Source organism: Gorilla gorilla, chromosome 10, assembly GCF_029281585.2.
Source record: "Gorilla gorilla gorilla isolate KB3781 chromosome 10, NHGRI_mGorGor1-v2.1_pri, whole genome shotgun sequence".
NCBI classification, from domain to species: Eukaryota; Metazoa; Chordata; class Mammalia; order Primates; family Hominidae; genus Gorilla; species Gorilla gorilla.
In genome coordinates this window covers 106,544,239-106,557,500 of record NC_073234.2, presented here as the reverse complement: position 1 = coordinate 106,557,500, position 13,262 = coordinate 106,544,239, and the positions used below count along the sequence as shown (strand labels likewise).

Below are 13,262 nucleotides of genomic sequence, written 5' to 3'. Positions count from 1 at the left end.
CTATTACTTTTTGAATTGTGTATTTGCCACAGGGGAGATTGGATTACTCTTCAGAAATTTTATAAGCATCTAGAGATGACCTGCATTATTGCCTTGGGCAGGAAAATAACAGGGTTGAAAAAAATCTGAACAAAGAAATCACCATTTGATGGATATACACAGGATAATCTTTTCTGAAGTTACTAAAATGGCGAAGTTCCCAAAAAATGTAATGCGAGTTAAATTTCACTTTGTCTCTGAGAAAAAGTTAAAAGAATTTATTATTACTCTCGCTACATGTATTATCAAAAATGAAGGGTTGATATTTTTAAGGAAAGAAGAGTTGGCCAGTCACTTTAGTGAAGTTTTATTTTTTCGTAAATATAGTTTGCCTTTGCTGCCATGAAAAAATAGCTCATAAACCTTGACCCTGATGAAAGCACTGGGCCAGTTTTCCAATTCTCTGTTATGTAAAAAGGCATAAGTCAGTTGTTCAAAGTGAAACAACAACAACAACAACAAAATGTAGTCTTAGGAAGCAGCAAGTTCACTGACTTGGGATCTTTATGACAGTTTTGTTGTTGCCATTGATATTGTTTTGTTTATTTTTTGTTTTCAGATGAGAAAGTTTTCTACATGTTATCTTTTTTCTAGGAGCTCAAAGTGTACATCATTCCTTTATTATAGCTAGGTTTACTGACTCATATACTAAGGAAGTAGCTAAAATTATAAAAATAATTTGTTTTTAAAACCATATTTAACTAAGGGAACTAAGTTCCAATGAGCAGTGGTCTCATGCAAGGTATTTTCAATATTTTGAAATTTACAGATGAATATTTAAATATATTATAAAAGTTTTAATCAGATATCTCTAAGAAAATACATTTCTTAAAGGGAAATGAAATTCACTTGACTTTAAATAAAACAAATGAACTCATTTCATGTTTTTAACTATTATCTAACTCTTCCTTACTTTATGATGCTGGCAAGCTGTTGAGAGCCTTGACATCTCCATCTGCAGAAAAATCACAGTCTTAGAAATCCTATTAATCGTGTGAGGTACCTGGGTCATAGTAGCAGCTTCATGCAGTTTTAAAATTATATGATGATTATATGCAGTAACAGATGAAGAAAAAAGAAAGAAAGCAGGAGAAATGCACCACCTCATTCATTGTAAATGCAATATAGTTGATTTTTTAATTTGTTTTATGTCCTCTAGTGATCTAAGCATGAAGCTTGAATTATTATAATAAAGAAAATAAATGCAATGCAGTTGGGGATGGCAAATGTTAATGCTTATCTGTATCAAAGACTAACACTGTCTTCAGGATTATCCTTGGTGGATTATCCTCGGCAGACACTTAATGAGCAGAGAGAAGCTACAGTCTTGAAGGACAAAAGTCCTTTGTCATCTTATTATCGAAATAATGTTTAATACAAATAAACTTTTTAAATTAAAATGTTTGACTCCTTTTTACCACTAAGAAATATTCTTGGCAAAATTAAACAACATCAAAATTTTAAACAATTCTTTCAAAGCTAAGAAGTAAAAACCTATGAAATTAAAATTATGTAATTAATCTGCAGGATAATTTGACGCCTCTGGAAAAATGCATGGACTGTTTTAGTCCCTAATTCTAATTTATCACAGTAGTATTAACACGTGCTTTTTTTTTTAAGAGGATGAGGGATTGAGACAGTAAACATGAATTCCTCATAGATATTGGCCAAGTTGTTTCGTTGAACTTGTTGCAGCTTACCTTGTAATTGGAACCACAATTTTATGAGACCCATATCTTGTCTTCTTTTATCTATCATGTTAAGAAATAAACCAGTTCCCTCTTAATTATAGCATTTATTTCAAAAAGCAATATTAAAAATAAATGTAGAGTTAGCAAATTCAGAAGTCTTTCAGTTACTTTATAATAATAAATCCACAATGTAACTCATTCTTCTAAAAATCAAAAAAATTTAAAACGTTCTGATTTTGATTGGATTTTCTATTTTATATGCTTGGCATCCTGAAGAAGACAGCTTCCCTTACTTAGGTACTCTTTGGCTCAGCCACTCATCTTTGGATCAAGTGTCACCAGGTAGTATAATTTGGTATGGACTTAACACCTCATTACTGAAATGCAAATCAGTACTGACAAGTCAAATAAGAACAAGTATTGTCTTTTGACTAGTCTCCAAAATTAAAATAATAATTCTTGATGTATTTCTTATAAACAAATTTCAGAAGAGTTAAAATTCCTCTTAAAACTATTTAATAGTGGAAAGAACTTGGGCTGTGCAGTTAAACACCTCTGATCTCAAATTCTGCTTTGCTGTTTACTACCTGTAACCTTGAAACTTTCAAAACTTTGTTTCCTCATTTGATAAATGGAAATATATCTTATTTCACTGGGTAAGAATAGAAAAATATATGTACAAATGTTTATTATAGTAACTTACATTTCACTTACCATTTCAGGCAAAGTTGGCTAAGAACATGAGGCTGTTTCTGATATTTCCTTTTATTTTTATGTATTAATGAGAATAATAGATATAGGCCATATACTTATTAGAGACTCTCAATGACTTATACTTATTATTCTCAATTCAAATTATATCATATTATACTCATTGAAAATAAGCCTTATACTTATTAGAGACTTATTTAGAGTCTCTAATAAGTATATGGGTTGTCAAGCTAGAGACAAAATAGTACCATCTCTCTCCAACTCTCTAAAGAGGACCACATCATCTCCAAATGTAAATAGACAAGAACAAAAAAAAATGTGCATTTACTACGCAATTGAATGTTCTCCAAACCAATATTCCTTTGAACAAAATGAGTTTGTTTGATTTGAGAACAATGAAGCATTTGGCTATTTTATAATCATAAGTGATTCATACCCCTACACAATTAGCCCTCTGGAAATGGTGCCAGAAGATGAAACGCATTTAATTTTGCCATATAGAAGCATTACAAATAACTACTGGTTTCTAATAATGTACCTTATAATGCAAATAATGTTTTAACTTTTAAAAATATCAGAAAAAGTACAACCTTTTAAATTATATAGTTGCTACTTCTTCATAATCATTTTTCTTGAACTGGTGAAAAATTTTGTCAGAGGTTACCACTTGGGACATATTGTACTACAGCTTCTCGCTGGGCTGGGGAAACTGGTTTTCCAGAAGCAGACCTTATACAAGAGATAAATGAACCATTAGACTTCTCCCATGAAATCAACCCAGAAAAATAAATTAGGACTATTTTGTAGAGGAACAGACAGAATGCTAGAGGCTCAGTTGCCTTTATCATTTATGTCTGGCTCTGCAGCAGCAGGGGTGTGAGGTGCTCCTCATTCAGAGTTTCGAATGCACCAAAAGGGTGTTTCCAAAACATGCTATGGGAAGGAGGCTGTGCACAGAATATGACCACTGGATTGCCTAAATTGACATTGGGTAGGAGTGGAGTATGGGTGATCTTCAGATGAAGCAAGAGTAATGCTCAATGTGACCAGGTTAAACAAGTCTCCCGAATCAAGGGGTTAAAGATGGAGAGGAGGAAGAGAGGGAGTCAAGAAGGCCAAAGGGAGCGTCTGTCTCCCTGACCTGAATGACAACTAACATAGCCCTGGTTTCCTTCTTGGTCCCCAGGAGGGAGAGAGAGGCAGCTGTGTGGGATCAAGACATTTTGTGAGACTGCAGCTGTGATTCATTTTCCTTTGGAAGAACATCCCTAGCTCCAGGGGATATGGTGGGAATTGGTTAGCTAAAATATCAATTCCCTGGGTAAAAGAGGAAAACCATGAGACCCTCTAATCTTAACTTTTCTCCTTCAAAAGAGTGGAAAAAGATTACATAGTTCCTCAAAAATTAAAAAAAAAATGAGTCTGCAATTCGGTCTTAATAAAAAGAGAAAGCCCTTAGCATATATACTGTAACAGTCAAGACTCAGTTACTCTTGACTTAGTCTGTGGACTGCTTTAACTTCTGTAGCTTGCCTACTTCTGCCTTTTTTACTGTAATCTACATTTGCTTTGATTATTCTATAATGATCAATTATATATACCTATCTGTTATTATATAATATCTTTTATCTTTTTATATATCTATTTTATTTTTTTCTTCACTAGAAAAGAAGTATTGCAATAATTTATCTTTGTACAACCTCTACACAACAAACTGCCTTATACTTTGTAGACTCTTTAAACATCACTGAACGATTGATGAATGAATACACGAACATATGCATGGCTTGGTTCTTGAATTAATGCTTGGATGAATATCCTACAATATTCTTGACTCTAGCAAGCTGCAAAGAGAAGGGAACATGTCTGATTGAGAAACAAAAGTGATTTCTCAGTGCATCCTTGCTCCTTCCCTTTTAGGACAACTGTAAAACCAGGAAGCTTAGAAATTCCTTGAGTTTGACTGGAAAGAAAATAGAATTAAAGAGAAGAATCGTCTATGTATGAAGCCTGGTCTAACTGATAACACAGTCAGATTGCCATTTTTAAGATGGAAAAAGGGGAACATGCTTGCCTTGAGCAGAAAAGTTTTTGGTGGGGCTGGAGCTCCTAAATATTATTTTGGTCATTTGCCCAAAAACTGAAGTACACCACCAATGTCCCAATTATGAAGTTGAATACAGAATTATAAAAAAAAATTGTTGAAAGTCAGTAAGAATAAATCTTAGAATTTGGACTCCTGCCACATGTCAGAAAAAAAGCATGATGTTTTAAGACAACCTGGCCTTTGTCCAACATGATGTTTACCAGATTGCTGACATTTGCTAGCAGAACAATGCTATTCATCACTGGGACAACCAAAAGAAGAGAAGAAAAAAAAAAAAGAAGTCTATTTCTTACTAGTCTTTATTCAGAAATGATTTTTTGGTAATGTCTTAAGTAGTATCTTATTTGCTTTAATAAATAACTAGATTTTAAAGAAGATAAACCTCCTTACAAAAACTGGGAGCGCAAATGTCTAATCCAGGCTACCTTGAAAATAGTGCGTTTTAGTGGAAAATTTAGAATTATGTTAAATAAAGGCTGCTCAATGAAAAATAAATGTAGGAAACCACTATGCTCCTGTTACTACAGCTGAGTGAATTTTACCCCAAAACATGGTGGCTTAAAAATATAATTTAATTTGCTCACGACTTGAGGTATGGAAAATTTGGGAAGGGCTCTGAAGGGCTGTTCTCACTTGGGGTCATTCTTGCATTTGTAGTCAAGTGTTACCCGAGATGTATAGTCTTAAGAAGGCTAGCCTGGGCTGGACACCTGTTCACTCTCATAACTGACAGTTGCTGCTGCTGTCGCCCACAAGCTTGGCTGTTCTATCCTCTGGATTGCCTCAGACAGCCTCTTTTTTTCTATGGCCCCTGGGTATCCCAGAGCAAGCATCCCAGAATTAGGTAGCAGCTGTACAATCTTTTCTGACCTAGCGTCAAATGTTATGGTGTTTCAGTCTATTGATTCCTAGAGGCATCACAAGGCCATCCTGAATTCAAAGGGAAGAGAGAGGAATTAGATACTACCTCCTAATGGTATTGGGACAAATGCATATTGTAGAAGAGCATGCAGGATAGAAAATTTAATGTATGCCATCTTTGAAAAATATAATCATCTGCATATTTACTTACATTTATATACATTTCTAATGAGAAGTTTGAGCATAATTATGTTATTATGTAGAGAAAGCCCACAGATATTACATGTCCCCTATGAAGGTCATTATTTAATGATTACAAACTACATTAAGATGTTAAATAATTATAATTAAATTAATTTACAAATTAACTTCATAGTTACTTAATTCTTCTACTTAAGATTGTGAGAAAAGTATTAAGTCATATCTTGATGACTTTGTTTTCATTATGGAACTTTTTTGGACATAAATTGAACCTGGCTAATTGATACATATAATTTAAAATGCTAACATTTTACTTTTTATATCATTTTATGAATAACCATAAAATTCATCAGTATCAATAGGAATTATTTAGTTAAAAATCACATACAATTAATACTATCATAGGCTTAAAGGCAGAATTTAAATTTGTTTATTTAAAAGTTTAAAAAATTAAGGTAGGATAACCGTTTCATAGAATACTATCTGTTTTTATATTTTTTGAAGATTAGGTTTAGTTCAAATAAGCATTTTTTAATTATCAAAAATAATCTCTAGTCCTCGTGTATTTCTACCACAATTTACTTCCGGCTTGGTGTTTTCAGATGAAGAAATGGAGCCTGAGGAATGCTAACTTACAGATTCCGGTCATCTCTCCTTAATAGCCGAGTTGATTTTAACCCGAGCCATTCTGACTCTAATGATGTACAAACAAAGAGTAATATTTTATAGATTTGCAAAAGAGTGTAGCATTTGCTACCATTAAAATAGGGTTAAATTGACCAGGAGCAGTTTTTGAAGAGTCTAATTACTCATTGGGGATCATGTGCTTCCTAAACTGAAGGTTTATCCAAAAGCCCTGAACTTGGTAGACAAGCACCCCAAAGGCCCTGAACTTCATGGGAACAATGATGAATGCAGAAAGACCAGGAAATAACTGTCAAGACAAAAACATTTCAGGACCAAGATCTTTAGATGAACACCTTGTGCTTGACATACCTGAAAAACAGATTTCAGCCTCTAGGATAATATGCATAGTAATTGTACAGAAAAGAAAGAGTTACAGATGAATAATCAGAAAGATTATTCAGAAGGATAATGAGAGCAACACCCTCTATTTTGGTTATTAATAATAATCATAGGTAGCAATGCTTCAGACGCTGCTATGCACTATGGTAGGAGATTATTTTGTAGCATAGCTTATTGAATTCTCACAAAAATTCTGTGAAAGACTTAAGAAAACTGAGGACAGAGGGTTTAAACAATATGTCTTCTAATTTTCTTTTTCTTTCTTTTTTTTTTTTAGACAGAGTCTTGCTCTGTCACTCAGGCTGGAGTGCAGTGGCGCGATCTTGGCTCACTGCAAGCTCCACCTCCCGGGTTCACGCCATTCTCCTGCCTCAGCCTCCTGAGTAGCTGGGACTACAGGCACCCGCCACCACGCCCGGCTAATTTTTTGTATTTTTTAGTAGAGACGGGGTTTCACCGTGTTAGCCAGGGTGGTCTCGATCTCCTGATCTCGTGATCCACCCGCCTCGGCTTCCCAAAGTGCTGGGATTACAGGCGTGAGTCACCGCGCCCGGCCTCAATATGTCTTCTAATCTTAAAGATAAAGAAGAGGAACCAGAATTGAAATTCACACAACAGTCTTATAAAAAAAGTTATTATAGGAGCATGTTTAAATATGAAAATTCTGCAGAATAAAATGACCCCATTCGGTACCCACCACAGAGCTTCAACCAGTGTCAACTAATGCCGTTATTTTTCTATCTCCACCCACTTCCATATCATTTTGAAGCAAATTCCAGATATATGATTTTATCTAACAATACGCTTATCAGTATGTTTCTCTGAAAAATAAAGCTCTCAAATAAAATAGCCATAGTTTATAGCTTATTTATATGAGTCAGGATCCAGATGAAGTACATACATTGCTTTTTTTAAAAAATAGCTTGTTTTTTTTGGTTTTTTATTTATTTACTTATTTTTTATTTTTTATACAGGGTCTCACCCTGTTGCCTAGGCTGGAGTGCAGTGGCGCGATCACAGCTCACTGTAGCCTCAACCTCCCCAGGCTCAGGGGATCCTCCCTCCCGAGTAGATGGGACTACCGGCTTGTGCCACCATGCTCAGCTAATTTTTTGTAAGGATGGGGTCTTGCTATGTTGCCCAGGCTGGTCTTGAACTCAGAGGCTCAAGCAATCCACCAGTCTGAGATTCCCAAAGTTCTGGAATTAGAGGCAAGAGCCACAGCACCCAGCTAAAACATCTCTTAACTCTCCTTTACACTACAGATTCACAATTTCTTCATTTTCTTTTGGAATTTAGAGGATTAATCAGATTCAGGATTAATTGTTTGTTTTTGAAAATACAAATCTATGAATGGGGATTTGTTTCTTCATTTAGAAGCTTCTAATTGATGCTTTTCCAGGAGAAATATATGCCATGTAGAGAAACTCTTACTGCTGGAGTAGTCACTCTATTAGACAGAAAAATCAGTCTTCTTGAGATATGAATGTGACAAAAGGTGCTTCACAAATATGGCAAAGACACTGAAGAAAGTGAGAGCAATTTTCAGGTGCAGATAATGGGAATGACATATTTGATAGTAAGTAGCATTCATTTATAAAATATTCCTGGAAACAGGAAAAAATATAATTATTATAACCAGTTGTATCCTAGTACTTCTGAGGAAAATAAAAACTCCTATGATAGCAGGTTATAGGGAGATGGTTATAACAGAACATGGCAGAAATGATCTCAAAGCCATACTCATAAACTTTTCATCATGGGACAGCAAGGCAGATAGACTTTAAAATTAATTCATCAGAAAGGCACTTCTTGTTTTCAAAGCAGCCAGAGCAAAATGCTGATGAGAAACAGTAATTAGTCCTCCTTACTCAGGAAAAAAATAAATAAACTAACAAAACAAACAAAGACCCTGAAATGCAGGACAGTATAGTTTAAACTTATACATCTATGGCCTGTAAGAAGTTTAGAGGTGCAAGATTACTGTTATACAGGGGTGGTCAGCATGAATATTACAGAGGAGAGGGATAACGGATATGCTTCAAGGGATTGTTAGAATGGAAATAGAAATAAATGAATAAGTGGAGTTTTACATAAAATATGCATTGCATGAACAAAAATGAGTAGCTAGGAATGAGTGTAATATGCTGAAGGAATAGCTGTAGATCAGCATTAGAAAATATGCACAATGATCACATGCATAAATGGCACACCATGGCTAGGCGCGGTGGCTCACACCTGTAATCCCAGCACTTTGGGAGGCCGAGGCTGGTGGATCATGAGGTCAGGAGATCGAGACCATCCTGGCTAACACGGTGAAACTCCATCTCTACTAAAAATACAAAAAATTAGCCAGGTATTGGTGGCAAACGCCTGTAGTCCCAGCTACTTGGGAGGCTGAGGCAGGAGAATCGCTTGAATCGGGAGGCGGAGGTTAAAGCGAGCTGAGATGATGCCATTGCATTCCAGGCTGAGCGACAGAGCAAGACTCTTGTCTCAAAAAAAAAAAAAAAAAAAAAAAAAACCAAAAAAACAAAAAAACAAAAAACATAGTTCTGGAGTGAGGACTCAAACTATCCTGGTTCTTGATCTACTTTAGCCATGAGGCACCTTGGATAAGCTATTTAACTTCTTTGGATTTCTGTTTCCTTACCTATGAAATGAGAAGATTAGACTGTCTTAAAATTCTCTGATTTCTGGGATAAGTAAAATTTTGAATGTGAAAGAGTTAATTTCTCATTAAAGTCAATACCAAACCTAACAAAAGAAGAGCCTGCCATCTGCTATCATAATCATTTTTTAAAGAAGGTGTATTTAAAAGTAGAAATGGAAGTGAAGGCAGGAAATGGTCTCAGATGGTCTCAGAAATTTTGTGTGTGTGTGTGTGTGTGTGTGTGTGTGTGTGTGTGTCTGTCTGTATGTCTGTCTGTGTGTGTCTGAGATAATTTACATTAAAACTAACCACACTGCTTTTATTGTTTTTTTTTATTTTGATATAGATTGCTAAAAACCTCATCATAGAGTCGACCTAATCAGCATTTGGGAACCATAGATTAGCTGATATTTAAGGGCCCTTCCCTTTGTGACATTCAGAGAACTCATAATAACTAGAGTAAATTCTTCATTATACTCTGTCTCTTGTCTTTGAGCAAGCTAGTTAACACTCCAATGCCTTATCTACCCCTTACAGGTACAGCATATTACTGGGTCTGATGTCAGAACAATTATTTCGGGGGATACAGATAGGTATGCCAGAAAAAAAAGTCATGCTGGAAGCCAGGAGAGTTGTCATCTAATCCACATTTTGTCATTCCTAACTAGATAAGCTTGTTCATGTTATGAAACTTTTTAAAAGAATTGAAAGTATGAGATTACCATACTGCCTTACCTATCTCATTGGGTTATTGTAAGGTAAAAAATAACATATTTTCATTTTTAAAAATAAACTCTAAAACTAAATTATTAATAAAAAATATGTGAAATCCCCCCAATAAACATAAATTTACTAATTCAGAGCAGGTTGTAGAACTATAATTTTAATCATTGAAATGACTCTCCAAGAACTAAACTACAAGAATTAGAATCCTGAGGATGATATTCCTTTTTTCTGAATCTCTAGAAATAAGATGTATATAAATTACCTTAAGTAGTTCCTAGTGCTATAAAATTTTAGGATGACAACATAATCGAAAGTGTCAGCCATCCAGACACATCATTCTTTGCCTACACATTTGAAATTTTATCTGCAGTTTCGCATTGACAAAATGTTGAGAGTCACTAGAATTTAAGTTCGCCAATGAATAAAAGTGGAAATTAGGACTGTGATGAAGGTGCCCAAGAAGGAATGATAAAATGTAGTAACTACGTTCCAAATGAAAAGAAGTTTGTCTTTTCTGGGTTGGAGAACACCAATTATCAAAGATTTGGCAGAAATCTACCATTCCTAATTGCATGAAATTAGCAAATTGACATTTCTGAAAATGGCAGTGATTACAACTGTACAGTGTCATTAAGCAACCTCCTACAAGGTAGCTGTTCTGGTGTTTTACCGTTCATCACTGAAAACACTTAACTCTTGTTATTTCTGTGGGAACTGTGTCTATAAGAGTTATATATTTATGTAACATATTTATGTAAGTTCAGAATTACTTGTATTTTGATACTTAAACTTATAAAGATAGGTGGTCACTGAATTAAGAACAAGATTCCACCCGCAACCGCAACTATCAATGGAGCAGTGATATTATAAATAAAAAATTATTTGGAAAAGACTCAGAAATAGGTAGCTTCAGGTACGTTTTCTGTAACTTTCATGGAAGAAATGAAGACAGTCAAAGTATGGCTACCATGGTGGTTTACAAGTATGTTTACATAAAACTCAAAATTGAAAAGTGATTTTCTCAACATAGCAGTTATTATACCCTGTTGTAATTTTATTTTAATTGAAAACAGTAAACTGAATTATATTTTTATGAAGTCATGGGCAATATCTGCCTTGGTCCTGCTATATTCCCAGGATCTAATAAATTCATGGTGCCCAAGAGGTATTCAATAAAGGCTTGTTGAATTTATGAAAAAATAATCTTCAGTACTTCAAGTTTCAGATATGATGGAGAGATTGCTTCTACCAAAGGCTAAAAAATATTTCTGATTTGTGTTATGCAGTCTTAAAATACAGAAATGATCACATTAATTTGAGTTAATAGAATATCAAATTTTTACTTAATGTCCTACTTCAATATGAAACAATGAAAAAAAGAAAGGCAAAAGGCCTTATTTAATATTTTTCTCTATTAGGATTCACGATGATTTATTCAAAATAACTGCCTTTTGTATAATTCTGGTTCATCCTTATATGACTAGCTGAATGACTACTAAAATATTTTTTAATGCCAGGACCATTTGGTAATTCAGTGAATTTACATTTACAAACAAAAAACAATAATTCACTCAGTTAGACCAAAATCTAAAGTCCAAAAGTAATGCTTCATAAAGTTAATTTCAGATATGTCATACTACCCAATTTATTTCATTCTAACTAGCCATATATCTATTGGTCATAAAATATCAACTGAAATGGATATTGTTTTGGCATTCCAATGAAAACTAAAAGAACCGTTATCCCAAAATGTTGGATAAATTTTCAAGATTCTGCCACAAGTTGATTATATCTTTATGTGATTTTAACTGTAGATCTGTGACAGGGTTAGGTGTATCAAAAAGATCTTTATTACTGATGATTTGGCTAGAGTAATTATTGACACGGTATTTATGTAAAAATGTATAGATTTGCAAATCAGTCATGCTGACTACTTATCAAAATAACTACTTTTCAATACAACAACAAAGAGGTAAAACATATAGATTTGAGCCACACCCTAATGCAACACAAATGTTCCCCTAATGCAGAGGAATAATTCCATGAGGAAAATAGCATGTTGAGTTTATTATTAAATACAAAAAGTCATTTGACTTGGTTGCAAAAGATAAAGCAAAAATTTTACCCTACAATGAATGTAATTCTTAGAAGGAGAAAAATATGTTGTTACTGTTAAAATGATCATCATAACATTAATTTCTTGGTAAATATATGCTGTGTGATTCTGTAGCCACATGTCCTTTCTACTCACAGCACACTCCTATTACTCTTATGCTAGGTCTGGACAAAGTGCCAAAGGATCTTCCCCCTGACACAACTCTGCTAGACCTGCAAAACAACAAAATAACCGAAATCAAAGATGGAGACTTTAAGAACCTGAAGAACCTTCACGTAAGAACTATTTTCTTTAAATCACAATAAGATAAGACTCAAGGTATTTTTCAAAACACTACCTAGATAAGGCCAAGAGTACTATGTACCAACAAAGAAGCATATTAGTGTTTATTAACTTCACCTTTTTAGCAGTGGTAGGGAAGAAAAGCATCATATTTATTAACCACTAACAATTTACCCAACTTTTTAAATACATATACCCCATATGTCTTACGTATTTTCTTCATAAAAATACTTTAGATCTTAATTCTCTCTCATGTTTTTGGGAATAAAAATTGTCTTTCAAATTAAATTGTATTTTAATAGTGGAACAAAACACAAAATGGATTGATCCTAGTATTATTTTATTTCTTTGTTTCTTTTGTTTGTTTTCATGCATTTTCTAAGAGAGGTGTGAATGATGTTCTAAAGTCTCAAAGATTGGAATCAAGTAAAAAAAGATAATTATTCATATTTCATTTAGCGAAATATAATTCTATCTTCATATATATGTTTCTTGCTTTATCTTTAGGATTATGCATGCTGTGTCCTTATCTGTATGTTTATTTTGATTTTCTCTTATCTCTCTATTCTATCATAATGTTCAGTCTATCAGTCAGGATTTCATCAGAAAAGAGATGCCACTCACAAAGGGGTTTCATGGAGGAGACTTTATTGAAACCTCTATTTGCAAAGGGGCATGGGAACCCAACAAGGCACTGTGAGGCACCCAGTCCCACAAAGGTCTAGAAGAATTTGAGGGTTTCAGAGCCGTGGGAGAGCTGGGTAGTTCCACCTCTTAATTTCCTGCCTGTGTCTTGTGTGGTTGCACCTACTTCAGACCAAAAGACAAGGGCATTTGATTAATGCATTC

General features: G+C 34.2%; 1 protein-coding gene across 2 annotated transcripts in view; it reads left to right on the top strand.

The window, feature by feature from the left end:
* Positions 1-13,262, top strand: part of DCN (decorin) — a 37,591-nt gene that overhangs the window by 6,218 nt on the left and 18,111 nt on the right. For both annotated transcript variants that reach the window (XM_019038528.3, XM_019038527.3), the window contains exon 3: positions 12,294-12,406. In XM_019038528.3, the coding sequence (XP_018894073.1) occupies positions 12,294-12,406 (113 nt within the window). The remainder of the gene's footprint in view (positions 1-12,293; positions 12,407-13,262) is intronic.